General features: G+C 41.5%; 1 protein-coding gene across 2 annotated transcripts in view; it reads right to left on the reverse strand.

Annotated features, from left to right (window-relative positions):
• Positions 1-10,993: 10,993 nt before the first annotated feature.
• Positions 10,994-20,258, reverse strand: part of ITK (IL2 inducible T cell kinase) — a 67,400-nt gene continuing 58,135 nt past the window's right edge. Inside the window, exons 15-17 of one of the 2 annotated variants that reach the window (XM_024760143.1) lie at positions 20,107-20,225; positions 16,770-16,927; positions 10,994-13,588 (exon numbers count right to left, since the gene is read on the reverse strand). In XM_024760143.1, the coding sequence (XP_024615911.1) occupies positions 13,517-13,588; positions 16,770-16,927; positions 20,107-20,225 (349 nt within the window). In that variant the 3' untranslated portion in view covers positions 10,994-13,516. The remainder of the gene's footprint in view (positions 13,589-16,769; positions 16,928-20,106; positions 20,226-20,258) is intronic. The other variant, XM_024760142.1, reaches the window with a different exon arrangement.

Raw genomic sequence — 20,258 nt, forward strand, 5'->3', positions numbered from 1 at the left:
TATATATATATATATTCATTCTGTCCCTGGTGCCATGTGAGAAAGCTGTGGGTGTGTTTGTGGAGGATGGCTTTAAAAACAGAAGTGAGGTTTCTTTCTTTTTTTTCATTTTTAATTTTCTGCTGTGATCCTTGGGATTTTGGGTGTCAGTGATTACAAATATCTAACAATGAGAGATTGGATTTTCATTCTATACAGCGTATTATTTTAGATGCTGTAGATTTCTGGAAGACATATTTCTCCCTGTGATTCCTTCCTTGTCTTTTCACCTTGCAGGAACACGTTGCTTAAAAACAAAAAAGACAATTATGTATGTGTTTGGTTAGATCTTGGGCAAAAATAATTCCCTGGCCCCTGAATTCTATTTGCTTGTAAGAGGAAGCAATATGGTTTTGTTGAAACCACTGTTTTGGAAATCCAGAGGCTTGCCTTTTGGTCCTGGTTTTGCAACTAAGTGATCTTAGATAAGTCACTTGACCTATGTTTCCCCATCTTTACAGTGAAGTAGGTTGGATATACTCCAAGGTCCCCCTGCATGTGGAATACTGCATGAGTTAAAACAAAGGACATGCCCCTGCCATGCTTAAAGCATTCACTAGCTCCTCACTTCTCACAGGATGGAGCCAAACCTCCTTACTGTGGCCTCCATGATCTGGAGTCTACCTGTCCAGTCTCTTCTGCTGTGAACAAGCTTGCTGTGCTTCAGCTAAGAGGAATCTTTTAGTTCCCCAAACTTGCTGTGTTCTCTCTTGCATTTGGCCTTTGCACAAGCTAGGCTTTTTTGCTTGGACTGATCTCTCCTCCTTTCCCTACCCTTTCCACACTGTTCCCCTACAATGGTGCCTGCCTTCTAGTCATCCTTCTGGTATCCACTCAGTTGTTGCTTCCTCCATGACCCCTCCACGTTTGGGTTGGGTTAGGGTCAGCTGTCCATGCTCCCATAACTCCCTGGACTTCCTCTACCTTACCACTTGTTACGCTGTGTTGTAATTGTTGGCATACTTGCCTGAATACCACCATGTGAACATAAAATCTAACAGAGCAGAGATGTGTCTTGCTCTCCATTGCATCCTCAGTGCCTAGTACATAACAGGCATTCTATTATGTAAAATAATAGAGATAATAGTAAAAGTGGGTTGAATAGATAATCGAAAGCGAAAGCTTAAACGTTGCCATTGAAATTTGGAGCCATCTGTCTACTGCCTTCAGATATCCTTCCCGTTCATCTCCAGGCTGCACCATCAGCAATGAGAGGACCACAGCTATAAGGTGAGAATTGCTTCGCCCCTGGCAAAGTTGTGGGCCACGCATTGCAGTTGTCTGTGTGGCAACATTGCCTTGTTTTTAGAAAAGCCCCAAGTCAGGACATCTACGTCTCCTTTTAAAATCCATCGGCAGACCCTGTTTCATAGAAACCGATAGTGGAGCATCTGAAATGGGCATAAGAACTGGTTCTGGAGAGAGAAAACATAAATATTAATAATAATGGCTAACATTTATCAAGTGCATTATCTCATTTAATATTTAAAATTATCCTATGAGGAAACTATAGCTGTTAGTCCCATTTTATAATTGAGGAAACTAAGGCAGGTTAAATAACTTGCTCAAGGTAGTGAAACCAAAACTTATGCTTTTAACTTTTAACCAAAATTATATATAGCCTCATTTCCCCCTCCCAAACAGAATCCATGTTTTCATTACTGTGTCACCTTATTCTAAAACCACAGTTAATGCAAGTTATAGAGACACATTGTATTAAAATGTTTTTAAATCAGTACTAATTTTTTTTGAAAGGAAAAGGGATATGAGATGGAGAGAAAATGTGAATGATACAAAAACTATCTCCATGTGCTTTGGGTTTCTACAGTAGGCTCACACATTTGGCTTGTGTAGTTAAACATTCATGTAGTTAGCAGGAAAAGGGAAATTTGATGGTCAGTTACACAATTTACATTGTCCATTAGATAAAACCTGACCACTTGCTCAAAACTGCCTCATTTTACAGATGAAAGAACTGGGGCCCAGAGAGGGGAAGGGTTGCCCAAGGCTGGCTGGACCCACACCCAGGTCTTTCCATAGGAAATGGAGTTGCCTGTTTCCTTCTTTGAAAATTTGTTAAAGCAGATATTCTACACTAACATTTATTGGATGTTTATTTGGGATTAGTCTCTGTGCCAAGTACTGTGTAGGGATGGGCAAATTTTATCTTCACAAAATCCTCAGAAGTAGCTCTGTTGTTTTATAGATGAAATATTGGGGGCTTTTTTGCTATTGAAATATTGCAAATCTGTCCTGGGTCATTTGGAAATGCATTCCCTCTCTTCTCTGCTGTCTTTTTCTCACTTTGCTCACTTCTGCGACTTCTAGAGAACTGGCCTCCCCTGAAGGTCAGATATTTTACATAGAACTTGACAGCAAAGGACCTTTCATCTTTATTTAAACAAATACTATTTACCATAATTTTGGATGAGAATGGATGAGGAGAGTTTGAGCATATTCCAAACCAGATTTGGAATGCAACAACATAGCCGAGGTACAATGAGGTTGGTGCTGTGCTGCTGTATTCTCAGAGGCTGGCATAGTGGCCCTATGATCCACCCCACAGAATGGTTGGGAACATGGAATTTCGGAACAACAGGTCTAGCTTCAAGCCCGAATTCTGCCTGTTACTAATTATGGGACCATGAATGGTTTTCCTAAGTTACTGAGCACCGTACTCCTCATCTACAAAATTGAGAGGATCATAATTGTTTCTATCCCTTGGGTTCTCGGAAGATTAAATGAAACAATCAATGTAACACAGTAAGCACAGCCATCATATATGCTCAAAAATGGGAGCTTTGCGAGGCATTCAAGATGGCGGAGGAGTAAGATGTGGAGATTACCTTCCTCCCCACAAATACATCAGAGATACATCTACATGTGGAACAACTCCTGCAGAACACCTGAACGTTGGCAGAAGATCTCAGATTTCCCAAAATGCAAGAAACTCTCCACATACCTGGGTAGGGCATAAGGAAAAAGAAAAAACAGAGACAAAAGAATAGGGACAGGACCTGAACCTCTGGCACTAGGAAGCCCCTTCACTGGAGGAGACAGGGGGAGGTGGGGGGAAGCTTCGGAACCACGGAGGAGAGCACAGCAACAGAGGTGCGGAGGGCAAAGCAGAGAGATTCCCACACAGAGGATCAGTGCCGACCGGCCCTCACTAGCCCGAGAGGCTTGAATGCTCACCCGCCGGGGAGGGCGGGGCTGGGAGCAGAGGCTCGGGCTTCGAAGGTCGGATCCCAGGGAGAGGACTGGGGTTGGCTGCGTGAACACAGCGCAAAGGGGGCTACTGCGCCACATATGGCCGGGAGGGAGTCCGGAAAAAGGTCTGGAGCTGCCGAAGAGGCAAGCGACCATTGTTTCAGGGTGCACGAGGAGAGGGGATTCACAGCACCGCCTAAACGAGCTCCAGAGACAGGCGCGAGCCGCGGCTGTCAGCACGGACCCCAGAGATGGGCATGAGACGCTAAGGCTGCTGCTGCCGCCACCAAGAAGCCTGTGTGCAAGCAGAGGTCACTATCCACACCTCCCCTCCCAGGAGCCTGTGCAGCCCGGCACTGCCAGAGTCCCGTGATCCAGGGACAACTTCCCCAGGAGAACGCACGGCGCGCATCAGGCTGGTGCAACGTCCTGTTGGCCTCTGCCGCCGCAGGCTCGCCCCGCACTCCGTACCCCTCCCTCCCCCGGCCTGAGTGAGCCAGAGCCCCCTAATCAGCCCTCCTTTGACCCAGTCATGTCTGAGCAAAGAACAGACGCCCTCAGGCGACCTACACGCAGAGGCGGGGCCGAATCCAAAGCTGAACCCCGGGAGCTGTGCGAACAAAGAAGAGAAAGGGAAATTTCTCCCAGCAGCCTCAGGAGCAGCGGATTACACCTCCACAATCAACTTGATGTACCCTGCATCTCTGGAATACCTGAATAGACAACGAATCATCCCAAAACTGAGGCAGTGGACTTTGGGAGCAACTGTAGACTTGGGGTTTGCTGTATGGAACTGACTGGTTTCTGGTTTTATGTTTATCTTAGTTTAGTATTTAGAGTTTATTATCACTGGTAGATTTGTTTACTGATTTGGTTGCTCTCTTCCTTTTTTTTTTATATGTATAGATATATATATTTTTTTCCTTTTACTCTTTGTGAGAGTGTATATGTATGCTTCTTTGTGTGATTTTGTCTGTATAGCTTTGCTTTTACCATTCTCCTAGGGTTCTGTCTCTCCTTTTTTTTTTTTAGTATAGCTTTTAGCACTTATCATTGGTGGATTAGTTTTTTGGTTTGGTTGCTCTCTTCTTTCTTACTTTCTTTTATTACTTTTTAATTTTTAAAATTTTTAATAATTTTCTTTTAGTTTTTATTTTAATAACTTTATTTCTTTTTATTATTTTTTCTTTCTTTCTTTCTTTTTTTCTCCCAAGCCGTGTGGCTGATAGGGTCTTGCTGCTCTGGCCGGGTGTCAGGCCTGTGCCTCTGAGATGGGAGAGCTGAGTTCAGGACATCGGTCCACCAGAGACCTCCCAGCTCCATGTAATATCAAACGGCAAAAGCTCTCCCAGAGATCTCTATCTCAACGCTAAGCCCCAGCTCCACTCAACAACCAGCAAGCTACAGTGCTGGACACCCTATGCCAAACAACTAGCAAGACAGGAACACGACTGCACCCATTATCAGAGAGGCTACCTAAAATAATAATAAGGTCACAGACACCCCAAAAACACAAGACTGGATGCGGTCCTGCCCACCAGAAAGACAAGTTCCAGCCTCATCCACCAGAACACAGGCACTAGTCCCCTCCACTAGGAAGCCTACACTACCCACTGAACAAACCTTAGCCATTGGGGGCAGACACCAAAAAAAAATGGGAACAACGAACCCGCAGCCTGCAAAAAGGACACCCCAAACACAGTAAGTTCAACAAAATGAGAAGACAGAGAAGCAGACAGCAGATGAAAGAGCAAGGTAAAAACCCACCAGTCCAAACAAATGAAGAAGAAGTAGGCAGTCTACCTGAAAAAGAATTCAGAGTAATGATAGTAAAGATGATCCAAAATCTGGGAAATAGAATGGAGAAAATACAAGAAACGTTTAACAAGGACCTAGAAGAACTAAAGAGCAAACGAACAATGATGAACAACACAATAAATGAAAGTAAAAATTCTCTGGAAGGAATCAAAAGCAGAATAACTGAGGCAGAAGAACGGATAAGTGACCTGGAAGATAAAATAGTTGAAATAACTACTGCAGAGCAGAATAAAGAAAAAGGAATGAAAAGAGTTGAGGACAGTCTTAGAGACCTCTGGGACAGCATTAAACACACAAATCTTCAAATTATAGGGGTCCCAGAAGAAGAGAAAAAGAAAGGGACTGAGAAAATATTTGAAGAGATTATAGTTGAAAATTTCCCTGACATGGGAAAAGAAAGAGTCAATCAAGTCCAGGAATTGCAGAGAATCCCATACAGGATAAATCCAAGGAGAAACATGCCAAGACACATATTAATCAAACTATCAAAAATTAAATACAAAGAAAAAATATTAAAAGCAACAAGGGAAAAACAACAAATAACATACAAGGGAATCCCCATAAGGTTAACAGCTGATTTTTCAGCAGAAACGCTGCAAGCCAGAAGGGAGTGACAAGACATATTTAAAGTGATGAAAGGGAAAAACCTACAACCAAGATTACTCTACTCAGCAAGGATCTCATTCACATTCGATGGAAAAATTAAAATATTTACAGACAAGCAAAAGATAAGAGAATTCAGCACCACCAAACCAGCTTTACAACAAATGCTAAAGGCACTTCTCTAGGCAGGAAACACAAGAAAAGGAAAAGACCTACAATAACAAACCCAAAACACTTAAGAAAATGGTAATAGGAGCATACATATCGATAATATCCTTAAATGTAAATGGATTAAATGCTCCAACCTAAAGACGTAGACTGGCTGAATGGATACAAAAACAAGACCCATATATATCCTGTCTACAAGAGACCCACTTCAATTGACAAATCCACAGTCAACATCGTTCTTGATGGTGAAAACCTGAAACCATTTCCACTAAGATCAAGAACAAGACAAGGTTGCCCACTTTCAACACTACTATTCAACATAGTTTTGGAAGTTTTAGCCACAGCAATCAGAGAAGAAACAGAAATGAAAGGAATCCAAATCAGAAGAGAAAAAGTAAAACTGTCACTGTTTGCAGATGACATGATACTATACATAGAAAATCCTAAAGATGCCACCAGAAAACTACTAGAGCTAATCAATGAATTTGGTAAAGTAGCAGGATACAAAATTAATGCTCAGAAATCTCTTTCATTCCTATATACTGCTGATGAAAAATCAGAAAGAGAAATTAAGGAAACACTCCCATTTACCATTGCAAGCAAAAGAATAAAATACCTAGGAACAAACGTACCTAAGGAGACAAAAGACCTGTATGCAGAAAACTATAAGACACTGATGAAAGCAATTAAAGATGATACAAACAGATGTAGAGATATACTGTGTTCCTAGATTGGAAGAATCAACATTGTGAAAATGACTATACTACCCAAAGCAATCTACAGCTTCAATGCAATCCCTATCAAACTACCAATGGCATTTTTTACAGAACTAGAACAAAAAAATTCACAATTTGTGTGGAAACACAAAAGACCCCGAATAACTAAAGCAATCTTTAGAGAGAAAAACGGGCCTGGAGGACTCAGGCTCCCTGACTTCAGACTATACTACAAAGCTACAGTACCCAAGACAGTATGGTACTGGCACAAAAACAGAAACATAGCTCAATGGAACAGGATAGAAAGCCCAGAGATAAACCCACACACATATGGTCACCTTATTTTTGATACAGGAGGCAAGAATATACATGAGAAAGGACAGCCTTTTCAATAAGTGGTGCTGGGGAAACTGGACAACTACATGTAAAAGAATGAAATTAGAACACTCCCTAACACCATACACAAAAATAAACTCAAAATGGATTAAAGACCTAAATGTAAGGCCAGATACTATAAAACTCTTAGAGGAAAACATAGGCAGAACCCTCTATGACAAACATCACAGCAAGATCCTTTTTGACCCAACTCCTAGAGAAATGGCAATAGAAACAAAAATAAACAAATGGGACCTAATGAAATAAAAATGGGAGCTTTTATTATTATTACCATGGTTTGAATTTGGGCGTGGTCTTTAGGAAGAATGCAGGACTTGGAATAAGATCTGAGTTCTATTCTCACTTGTGTTGAGTTGCTTTACAACCTCAGCATGCTGTGTTTCACTTCCCTTTTCTGTCAAGTGAGACCCCGTCACCCACCGTTCCACGTCAAAGCTGCTGGAGAGGTCAAACATCATCTTAAATGGGAAAGAGCTTTGAGATATACACAACAGAAAAGCAAGTAAATGTTTGTATAGCTTGTCTCAGCTTATAGACATTTGTAGTCAAAATGAGTCTGAGAAAATGAAAAGGGATCAGGAACTCCTTGTTAGCTCTAGATGGTAGAGCGGGGTGTGGGTAGATGTGAACCTGGAGGGTGAGGAACCATAATCTACTAGGTTCCTTTAACTGATTCTCCAGCACCTGCTGGCTTTGGGCCCCAAGGTTCCCACTCCTAACATCCAATTAATGCAAGGGAAGAAGGTGGAATAAGATGTGTTTTTATGCATGCTGGTTTCTCTGGCCTGAAACGTTCTTCCAGACCTTCCCTTCCTTAGGAACTCCCATTTACCCTTTAAGACACAGCTGAAATATCACTTCCTCTCTGAAGCCCTCCCTGCTTCCTTGGGTATTTTCACTCTCTGTGCTCTCACTGGATCGTGACCATTGCTCCATCAGATGACCTACAGCAGTGCTTTGCAATCACAGTTGATTCTCATCATTCAGTGGTTATGTTTAATAAAGTCACCTGATTTACACATAACCTTGTTTTATGCACATTTCTGTTCAAAAACACCTTGTTTCGTATGTATTGTGGCTTCATTAACATTGAACTCACAGTCAACAGAACTATAACTCATGCTGAGTGAAACTCATCTAACACATGTTTTCCTTGTAAGATACATCACAGCCTTCTTTCACTTACACGAGACAGCATCTCAGCTCTATGCTTGAGGGTCACTTTAAAGAGCAAAAGGACCAATAAGATGTACACAAGTGCAAAAAATTTGGCACTAAATAGACCTCAAGAAGGACACTAGTTTATGGTATGAGCTGAAACGAGAAGGCAGGGCCTCGCCTTGTTCGACCTCAGTTGGGAATGTGCCTGTAGAGTGACATTTTTCTCTGCTCTGGGCATGGGCGTGTCATAAATGACTGTGAAAGGCCTGCAAGAATTGACTTTAGGGTTACAGATAGATTTTAGTGAGCAGGCAGTTTGCAAGTATAAAGTCTGCAAAGCTTAAATCAACTGTATTTATTTATGTATTGGACTTTTATACTAGCCTGAGGCTTCTTACAGAAAGGTTGGCATGTGTACTGGATATCTTCTCTCTCTTTTTTTTTTACATTTATTTATTTTATTTTTGGCTACATTGGTCTTTGTTGCTGTGCATGGGCTTTTCTCTAGTTGTGGCGAGCCAGGGATACTCTTCGTTGTGGTGCGCGGGCTTCTCATTGCGGTGGCTTCTCTTTGTTGCGGAGCACGGGCTCTAGGCGCCCAGGCTTCAGTAGTCATGGCTCGCGGGCTCTAGAGCGCAGGCTCAGTAGTTGTGGCACACAGGCTTAGTGGCTCCGCGGCATGTGGGATCTTCTCGGACCAGGGCTCGAACCCGTGTCCCCTGCATCGGCAGGCGGATTCTTAACCACTGTGCCATCAGGGAAGCCCTGGATAGCTTCTCTTGCTCCTCCAGACCTACTGCACTCTTCTCACCCTGCTCCTGCCCCTGCAGACTGACCTCTGTGGACTACTCTACTAGGATTTCTTCGTCCTCTGGCTTCCAGCTGGGTTCGGCCAACAAGAAACCCCAGCAGTTGATGGGGGGAAGGGAGGAGAGTGGGGCCAGCATATTTATTCCACAGCCTCCTCCTTGTGTTGCTGCCTTGGGCTTCCTCTGTTTCTCACTAAATGTGCTGTCCTCTCGAGGCACATTTCTCCAGCTGACTCTCTGCTTCCACAAGCAAGGGACCACTCCCGTTCCTCATTTCTTTGGGCCTAGGCATGGTAACTGTTCCTTGGCTGTTCTTTCCCTCTGTACTACTTACTATGGTTCTTCTAAACCCACACTGTGTTAAACAGTCCTTTTGAAATAGGCTTGCCTTGAATTATCTTAATTTGACTGTGATGTGTTTGGTCCTCAACTGATACCCTATTCATCGTATACACCTGACACAGTGCCAAGTAATAGCAGGTGAATGGTAACAAATGATCTCTAAAACTCCTCCTAACAGTATCTGTATGATTCAATTATCCCAGAAACCAACTACTCATGATGACTTGGGAAGAAATGCAGAGTCACTGAAGACACACTCACACACACACACACACACACACACACACACACACACACACACACACACACTCTGCCCATCTGGCTGAATGGGGTATGTTCTGCCTTTTCCTGAGTTTGGTGGTCTTGTGTGTTGGGAGGTTCCAGGCAGAGTAGGATCTGCAGGATAAATGCTCTCTGAGCAACCGATCTGTTCATCCATCCTGCTCTAGAAGCTTCCTCTCTGGGTCATTTGCCAGGGGGAGTCAAGCCCAGAGGTGAGTCCCACAAAGGACTGTGTGGAAGCCACAGGCTTTCTCACTGGTACCTGATGGTCCTCTGAGTGCATGAGCTGGCTCCAGCAGTGGATGTGGGCATTTGGTGAACTGAAAGGTACAGGGAGAGCTCAATACACCCAAACTATAATAACCCAGCCCTTATTTCACTGGGATTTTAAGAGGGAGGAGAACAGCTGTGCCTTGCTGTCCAACTGTGGCTTAAGAGCTCCGAATTACAGTTTCCACATGTCACCCACATAGCAGATGACAGAATGAGTATGAACAATAATTTGGTACTAGGAGCAAGTCAGAAATCATCTCCAGATTGGTTTCTCTTTCACCAGCTTTCCCTCTCTCAAATCCACTCTCCACACTGCTGCCAGAATATATTTTTAAACACAAATTTGACCTTCTCTCCTTGTTCAATGACATTTTTCCTCTCTACAACTAGAGTTCCAACATTTTTTGTGTTTTAAAATCTAAGTCCTTGTCTACACACACACACACACACACACACACACACACAGACACACACACACCCTTTGCCCCAGCAATGGTAAACTGATAATAGCTTCCCAATATGTTTTGTTTCCTCTATCCCTCTACCTGGAAAGTATTTCTGCCCATTGGCTTGCCTAAAAAAAGCATAATTCATCTTCAAAACTGAGTCAGAGATGATATCTTCTGTGACAGTGCTTCCCAAACTTTAATGTGCAGATGATCACCTGTAGATCTTGTTAAAATGTAGATTCTCATTCAGTGGATCTCAGGGTGGAGAGAGAATTTGCATTTCTCACAAGCTAGTAATGCTGCTGTTGCTGGTCCGGGGACCACACTTTCAGTAGCAGGTTTCTAAGAAGTTTCCACTGATGTCACCCTTTGCCCAATAGATTCCATCACTTTTTCTCAGCTCTTCTCTACTTTGACCTTATTTCTGTTGTTGCTCTAATTGCTGTATTATAATTTTACTTGTTTATTTGTCTGCCTTCCCAACCATACCTGGAGTTTCTTAAAAGTAAAGACTGTGTCTTTTTCATCTTTGTTTCTGCAGCACTCAGTGCAGCATATCAGAGATCACAGGAAGCATTTGATATTTACTTGGTGAAACAATGTTGAACTATGTATAGTCTTTATTTGTCTGTGGAATGTGAAACTATGTAACCATTATTATTTATGGAAAACTTTTGGTTGTCTGACATTGGGATAAGTATGGACCCAGGCTATACATACCCTCTTTACTAAAATGCACAGCTTTATTTGCTAGACCCAACCTTTAACTTGGTGTGATTTACAAAGCATAAGAGATATTTGTAACATTTTAATTGTGAACATTAGCAATCGCTGTACACTAATAAATATTCAATCTATCCAAATATAAATACATAGTCTCAAAAGGGCACAATGCAAAATCTACAAAATGCATCTAGAACTAAAACTTTGCATAGGGGAATTCCCTGTGAGCACATGGCACCGTTTTCAAAATGTGAGAAGGAAAAAAAAAAGCCAAAAACCGAACAGGCAGAAGTCTATTTTGCAGGACACTGAGAGGTAACCTCCTGACACATGTTAAGTTAAAGCCTCAATGATTCTGAGCTTGAACAAGATAATACCATGTAAGGGAGAATTTTTCTAAACCATACCACAGAAATCAGTCAATTCTGATGTTTTCCTTCTAGGCTGGATGTTCCCGAAATCATCTCTAATTAAAGGTTCCAAAAAAGAATGTACAAAATGCCAAAAAAGTAAACAGGGATGATTTTGGATAAGTTGAGAAATATCATCTTCTAAATGATAGTTTTTTTTTTGAAGCTACCAGTTTTGCAATAATTATACTTGAAAGTTGTACATCTGCATCTTCAGCCGGTCAAAATATCACATGATTTTTTAGAAAGAGCTGATTTCAACACCATCCAAAAAGAGTTTTCCCTGAACGCTGTATGAAAATTAAATCTCTCTTACATCAAGGAATACCCTTCCCCAGAAAGTGTCCAAGAAGACCGCAGCCGGCTCAAAGCTGAAGTGATAATTCAAGGAAGTATTTATACTTCTGCAGGAGAATCTTTTAAAGCTGCTTTGAAGCTCATCTACAAATTGCCTCATGCAATATGACTCTGGTGGGTTGAGTGAATCAAAGGGCTAATTACTCCTTTAGTAACTCCAACGTCATTAACTCTGATGAAGGTGAGGATACAGATGAGGAAAAAAAGATCCTATTCCAAGTTGGAGGGCTACACCGCCAGCCACCCTGGTCTATGCAGGAGCAGCTTTACTTGCTGATGGTGCTGTGTTGGCTTCTTTATTGGCTCTCTAGGACTTTCCCCTCTACTGTACTTACCTCCTCAGCAATCCCTTTCACCCTCAGTAGAAGGCAGTGTTGAATAAAAATAGAGAAACTGTGCATTGCAGTCAGACAGAGGTGGGCTGTATTCTTCCTAGCTCTGTCACCTCAGGCCGGTGTCCAAGCTTTTCAAAGCCTAAGTTCCATTATCTGTAAAATGGGAATAATAATAATATCTCACTGCACTGGTGTGAACTCAGGGTGAACTGAGATTCTGCAGTTAAGGCTTGTAGCTCAGTACATATTCATTTTGCATATTCAAGTGCTCAATCAACAGTAGGCATCCTTGCGCATCTTGGTAGCCCCCCACTCGGTGCCTGACTCAGTTTCCATCCAGATGGCTTGAACAAGAACAGACCTCTTACTCCTCTCTTAGAATCTGGGGAGACTTGGAAGTCTCAACCTTAAAGTTGCAAATCTCTAGGGCCTAAACCAGCTTCAGTTTCTCTGCCAGGCCACACTCCCCAGCACAAGTCTGCACTCTGTTGATGAGGATAAAAGAATGCAGAGAGGGGACTGATTCCTGGAGGTCTCAGTAAGTCAGTGTTTACGGAAGCCATGATTTCCTCCCAGGATGCCTGTGGAAGCATTCGGCACGGAAGGGGACTCAGAGTCACTTGCTTGGCTTGGTAGTAAAGACGAGCATCCAAGTGGTTACAACCTAAGGCCTTTCCCTGTACCAGGTGTTTCCACCATCTGATGCCCTCTTTCTGCCCAGACACCAGATACCCAATACTCCAGCGGTGAGATCAGAATTGCTCACCCCAGTCCATTATGCTCCCTTCAAGGAGAGAGGTGGCAGTGTACTCTATGAGTAAAACCTCATAAAGCTGCTTCTCAGAATATCCGGCCTCTAATGTGAGCAGCTGTTCCATCATCCTCTAAGGCAGGAAGCTGTGGTTGACAGCATCACAGAGGCAGAGCTTACTCTTTGTGACTTTAATTAACTCACTAGTTCTTGAAAAAGAGTCATGCTCCTTGTTCATCTTGCCCCATATCCTGGGATTCTGTGTTGTCAGGTCGAATAAAAAATCCCTTGACCGTGAACTTCAGGTCCATGTTTAAAATAACAATAAGGGTAATAATCCAAGGTCCTGCCCCATCTCTCCCTTTCTCTAAGAAGTGCAAGAAATGTTGCTTGAAAGCTGTCGATTGAGGTTTGCGCTCCACACAAGATAAGAGGCTGGAGGAAGGGTACAGACTGCTCTGGCCCTGCTCCCAGTTCAGTGGCTGAGCCTCCTGCCTGTGGCCTGGTGCCCGCCTCTATCAGGCCGCTGCCTCCGTGGCAGCTTAGGGACTGGCGCCACAGGCCAGTTGCCTCTGAGGAGTCCTGGGATGGTGACAGCTTTTAATGCTCTGTGGTGGGAAGACCTCCTTGCCCCACTCAGGATCTGCAGCCCATGGCCTGGCACTGAGTCTCTTTTAAAGTCCCGATTCTGCAATTTCAGCCAGTTGACTCAAGAGTCTGGAGAAAGGTGGCCGGTCTTCTGGTTTCTAGAGAGGGAAGAAAAGAACTCTGTGATTTCCTTGTACTTGTGTGTCATAGCTAATTCCAAAGCAAACCAGAGTTAAACAGCAATCCCCTCTGCTGAGTTTTAAATATGCTTCTATATATATTGTATTTGAGGCCATTATGTCTTAGTTGTTAACAGCAGGTATTTTGGAATCATATGGCCTGCTTTTGAATCACAGCTCTTCTACTCATTAGCTGTATGACCTTTGAACAGGTTACTTAACCTTTTTGAACCTCAGTTTTGTCATCTGTAAAATGGGGATAATAATACTATCAATCTCATAAGATTGTTGTGAGAATTAAATAAAATTGTATATAAAAATGCAACATAAAATAAGCACTCAGTAAGACTAAAAAAGAAAATATTTAGGTATAAATCTCATAAAATATGTACAGGGTCTATTTTAGGAAAAATATAAAATTCTAAAGATAGAAATCAAAGGAGAGCTAAATATGTCGAGAAATATTCCATGTTCATGGTTAGGAAGACTTGCTATTGTTAAGATGTCATTTCTTTTCAACTTGATGTATGGATTCAACACAATCACAAGAATCCCAGCAAGTTATTTTGTAGATACTGACAAACCAACTCTAAACTCCATATGGAAAGGCCAAAGACTCAGAATAGCCAACACAATACTGAAGAAGAACAAGTTTGGAGGACTGATACTTCCTGACTTCAAGACTTACTATAAAGCTATAGTAATCAAGAGAGCATGGTATTGGTGAAAGAATAGACAAATAGGTCAATGGAATAGAGTTGGGATCCCAGAAGTAGACCTACACAAATGTAGTCAAATCTTTGACAGAGGAGCAAAGGCAATTCAATGGAGCAAGGGTAGTCTTTTCAACAAACGGTTCTAGAGCAATTGGACATCCACATGCAATACAATGACTCTAGACACAGACCTGACACTCTTCACAAAAACTAACTCAAAATGGATCATAGAACTAAATGTAAAATGCAAAACTTATAAGACATCTAGAAGATAACATAGGAGAAAATCTGGGTGACCTTGAGTTTGGCAATGAGTTTTTAGATACAACACAAAAAGCACGATTCATAAAAGAAAAAAAATTGATGTTGAACTTTGTTAAAATTAACAACTTCTGCTCTGTAAAAGACTTCTACTCTGTAAAAGGCACTGTTAAGTGAGTGAAAAGATAAGCCATAGGCTGGGAGAAAATGTTTTTAAAACACATATCTGATAAAGGACTTATATCGAAAATATGCAAAGACCTCTTAAAACTCAAAAGCAAGAAAGCAAATAACCCTATTAAAAAATGGGCAAAGATCTAAGCAGTTACCTCATTTAAAAAGGTATACAAATGGAAAATACACATATGAAAAGATGCTCAACATCATATGTTAGGGATTTGCAAATTAAAATAACAATGAGATACCACTATATTCTTATTAAGATGGCTAAAATCAAAGCACTGACAACGCCAAATGCTGGTGAGGATGTGGAGCAACAGGAACTCTCATTGCTGGTGGGAATGTGAAAATGGTAGCCATTTTGGAAGACAGTCTGGCAGTTTCTTACAAGGCTAAACATTTTCGTATGATAGTGTTATGAAACTATTCATTTCATATGATCCAGGAATCACACCGCTAGATATTTACCCAATTGAGCTACAAATCTATGTCCATCTAAAAACTTGCACACAAATGTGTCTAGCAGCTTTATTCATAACTGCCCAAAACTGGAAGCCACCAAGATGTCCTTCAGTAGGTGAATGGATAAACAAACTATGGTATATCCATACAATGGAAATATTATTCAGTGGTAAAAAGAAGTGAGCTTTCAAGCCATGAAAAGACATGGATGAATCTTAAATGCATAGTTCTAAATGGAAGAAGCCAATCTGAAAAGTCTACATACTGTATGATTCAACTATGTGACATTCTGGCAAAGGCAGAACTTGGACAATAAAAAGATCAATGGTTTCCAGGGATTTGGGAAGAAGAGGGGAAGGGATAAATAGGTGAAGCACAGTGCATTTAAAGGCAGTGACACTATTCTGTATGATACTATAATGGTAGATACATGATATACGTTTGTCAAAACTCAGAGAACTGTACAAAAAAAGTAGTGAACCTTAATGTAAAACGTGGAATTTAGTTAATAATAATGTATCATTGGTGGTAGAATAATTGTAACAAATGTACCACACTAATGCAAAATGTTATTTATAGGGGAGAACTCTCTGCACTGTTTGCTCAAATTTTCTATAAACCTAAAACTTCTAAACAAAAATTTTAAAAATTAATAAAAATTAAAAAAAGAAAACAGTACTAAATGTCAGCTATCATAATTGTTATAGTATTTAATCCTTGAGAAGTGGACTAGATTTGTTTTGTACCCTTCTTTATGTCTTTATGGTTTATTTCTTTGTTTCTGATGACAAAAGCTCTATGAACTTACAGAGCAAACATTATTTAATTATCTTACAGTAAGAAAAAGGAGGTTCAGAGAATGGCCCATGATTAATGATTAAGAAATGATAAAACTGAGATAAAACCCAAGTATCCTAAACTTTTTAAATCCCCCCTGTTACCCTTCCATGATCCGAATTTGTGTTAATTCTCTATTCAGCAACTTTCAACTGTGGTTGAAATTTAAAATTTGCTAACTCACCCAAGGACATCTAACACTCATGCTGATGTGGCTTAAGGCATAGCCTGCCACCCAAGGATAACTGAGATTTCTGGGAGGGTGCAGAGTAATTGGCTCCCATTCTGAATTGTTGTATGAATAAAATGAATTTTAATTCAGTCATTTTAATAATTTCACAGCACCAGTGAACTTCTGTTTACCAGTTTATAGAACTAACTTCATGTATATTTAATGGTTTTATGATGTTACAGGTGCTTTTTTTCTCAAAAAAATTGACATAGGCCTTCCCCACTCTTCCTTTCTGACAGTATATTGATGGCTTGTGACATTATATTACAAATCAAATAACATTTAAGGTCCCTGCCAGCTCTTCTAGGGATGAGTAACTCCTTTAGTTAATAGATGCTCAACGTCACTTTCTTGCTAATCTATTTTGTCATCCCTACTGCCTCATCCTCTGAGAGGGTTCCTTTCTTCAGGGATGGGGGCAGACCCTGCAATTGCAGATTATAATGGGGGGGGAACCACTTCCTTTACTGACCTCTTTCCAGCAATGATTCATGATCTGGTAGATATGTGAGGAGGCCAGTCGAGGCTTGTATAACCGAAATCCAGTGGTGATGTCTTCCACCACTTCTGAGTTGCTTCGGTTTTCATACGGGATTTTGCCTTCACTGAAGACTTCCCACATCAGCACACCTATGAGAAATGGCGAATCGAAACAGCTAGTGATAAAGTTCCTAAATAGCGAACAAACCAACTTACCTCTAGAAATCACAGACTCCTTGACATTAAGATTCAAGTCCCTACCTCCAGAAAGTACAATATCAAAAGCCACCTGAGGCTTATTAGGCCTGTGCTATTTCTAAAGAGCGATTTCCCTACCTTTCTAGTGGTGAAGAATGTTCAAGCTCAGCCCTTTGTTATATCTAACTCAAATGCTACTACTAAAAGTTGCAGGCGATGTAAACTCAAATGTCTACACATGATATAGATGAATGGAGTGGATGAGGTCTGCATAATAGGGACTAGGGAGGACTGTGAAAAACTGGAGGTCAAAAATTCTGTCCCCAAAGGGGCAGCTGTGATTTAGCTCCAGCCGGCATAGGGCACATGGGAATGAGGGCTCTGAATTGCCACATTTTCTGATTTTTTAAAGATAAGTCATAAATTGGGAGTTTTAAAATATAAACTCAATTTGATTTAAAAGAAATACTGTGTTAACCAAGCAAAAATCTTTAGGTTGTCCATTTTTGACCTCCGATTTAATCCCTTTTCCTTTTTTGCCCTCAGTAGAAATGTCACACCCAGCTTTATTATGTACTCATCTATTCATAGGTTGTCAGAGTGGGAACAGAGCTTGCAGATCACCTAATCCAGTGGTTTTCAAAGCATAGTCCAGAGATCCTGAGGGCAGAGTTTTCCAAAGTATGATCCCTAAAACATCTGAAGTTTTGAAAAATCAACTCAGAAATTTGTTCCAATGGCAGATCCTGGGCCCTAGCCCAGACAACTGGATTAGAATTTCTAAGGGATCCTCAGAAATGCCTCAGGAGTTTTGGAAATTCAGTAAATAAGACCAATTAGTACCCCAAGATGCCAGGATTTCTGGTGAGATTTCTTTGGAAAATGGGGGAAAGCTGGCTGGAAAACAATTGCTTTCATGCAAACCTTGTGATGCATTGAGGAACTGAGTAAGGCCCAAAGAGGTTAGTTGACTTGTTTAAAATAGTGCAGTTCATACATATGGAATCTAAAAAGAAAAAAAAAAAAAAAAAAGGCTCTGAAGAACCTAGGGGCAAAACAGGAATAAAGACGCAGACGTAGGGAATGGACTTGAGGTCATGGGGAAGGGGAAGCTGAGACGAAGTGAGAGAATGGCATTGACATATAAACACTACCAGATGTAAAACAGATAGTGGGAAGCAGCTGCACAGCACAGGGAGATCAGCTCATGCTTTGTGACCACCTAGAGGGGTGGGATAGGGAGGGTGGGAGGGGCAAGAGGGAGGGGATATGGGGATATATGTATACCTATAGCTGATTCACTTTGTTATACAGCAGCAACTAACACAACAATGTAAAGCAATTATACGCCAATAAAGATGTTTTAAAAAATAGTGCAGTTAATTAGGGGAAAAACCTCAAAATGCGTGACAAAGCCCAATGGCCTTGAGGCAGGCAAAAGCTCTCCTCCATCCAGGTTTCTGTTTCTCAGGTTTGCCACCCCAGTTTTCTCACCCCTCTATTCTGCTTCCATCGGTCAATCTCATCTTTAGACACTTCAGATGACATATCCTAGGAAGGGATGGACTTTAGCTCAACCCTCTAATTATAAGATGCAGCAGCAAAGTCCTAGGCTGACAACCTGTGGCAGAATAAACCCCATTCCGAGTCAGCAGGTGAATGCGACAAAGTGGCCCTGGCTGCAAACATCTCTTTATGGGACACCTGGCTTGGTGCAGCATGACCCGCCGTACCGATAGAGAGTGGCCACACATCAGCCATACCCTTCCTAGTTATATGCACTGGGGAAAAGAGAATGTGAGGTTGCTCAAGCGCAGTTTGTTTTCTTCTAAGTTCATTCTGTACCTTAAATTTGACTAACAAAGTCATAGTTAGGCCTGTTGAACAGGGTAACTACTTTAAGGAACAATTCAGAAGGACTCAAAATCAAAAATCACTTGGTTGTTGGAAATGGATATTCTAAAATGCTGGAGAAGATTACTTAGTTCTCCTCGTAAGAGATTTAATTAGTCATCTTCTCCCTGGTTTCTACTACTAGTCAATATATTTGGCAAACTTTCCCTTCGCATACAATGACAACATCAAACTCCAAACTATTCCTGTCCGAAGTAGAATCCTTCTTACAATCCAAGTCAAAGAGGTTGTCCAGTATAGTTTTCTGTATACATTAATATGCAAAAACTATGGCTTAGAAAGACATGACACATCCAGCAAGAATATTTAGTACTTCTTGCCACACCGGCATCATTCATTTTGTCTTTTCATTCTTGCCCATTTGCACTTATAAGAAATTCTAATTCCTTACCATGGCCTGCCGATTTCATTGCCTACTGTTCTCCCACTAAGTCAGTACCTCTTTTCTTTGGACACACCAAGCTTTGGCACTTGCCGCTTCCTTTGTTAGAGACACTGTTCCCTGGACCTTCAAATGGAGACAGCTCCGTCTCATCATTCAGCTCTCTGCTCAACAGTCACCTCCTCAGAGAGGCCTTCCTGGACCCTGCTATTTAAAACAGACCCTCCCTCCCTTCCAGTTACTCTCTTTCCCATTACTCTTTTGTTTTATTCATAGCACTTACCGCTACCTGACTTTATCTTATACACATATTTGTTAGCTTGTTTGCATGATTGTTACTATTTCCCCTTACAACTTGGCTCCAAGAGAATAGGAGCCTTTTCTATCCTATGTACCAGTGCTTTGTGAGCACCTAAATTAGCTCCTAGCATGTAGTAGATGCTCAATAAATCGTTGTTGAATGAATGGGTAAAATACTTTATTGAGAGTTAAATGTGGGAATAAATGTGAGAATAAATATAATGTTGGAAAAAACATGATCCTTGCTCTCAAGGGCTCATGTGCTAGTCTCCTGACTCTAGCTTTTGATGTCACAGCAGCTATCACCAACATCCTGTTTTCGCTTTTATTTTTGCCCCTATTTCAAAAATGTCCAAGAATAGATGCAATAATGAGGGCCCCTTCATTCCTTTCAGAGCTGTTTGTACAGACTCTCAGTGGGACGCCGCCCTCACCATCCAGTGTTCAGGGCAAGTAAGGCTGCCTGAATTTGACAAATAAAACAGTTGGCCCACAGTCCCAGGTCATGTGCGAGTGGGGCCAGAATGACACTTACCAAATGACCACACATCCGACTTGCTGCTATAGCGACTGAAAGAGAAGACTTCCGGGGACGCCCACTTCACCGGGAATTTGGTGCCTGAGGAACTGGTGTACTGGTCATCAAGGACGAACCTGGGGAAAGAGTGGAGAGAGATCGTCTGAGTG

Source organism: Neophocaena asiaeorientalis, unplaced genomic scaffold (genome assembly GCF_003031525.2).
Source record: "Neophocaena asiaeorientalis asiaeorientalis breed wild unplaced genomic scaffold, Neophocaena_asiaeorientalis_V1.1 scaffold336, whole genome shotgun sequence".
Classification (NCBI taxonomy): domain Eukaryota; kingdom Metazoa; phylum Chordata; class Mammalia; order Artiodactyla; family Phocoenidae; genus Neophocaena; species Neophocaena asiaeorientalis.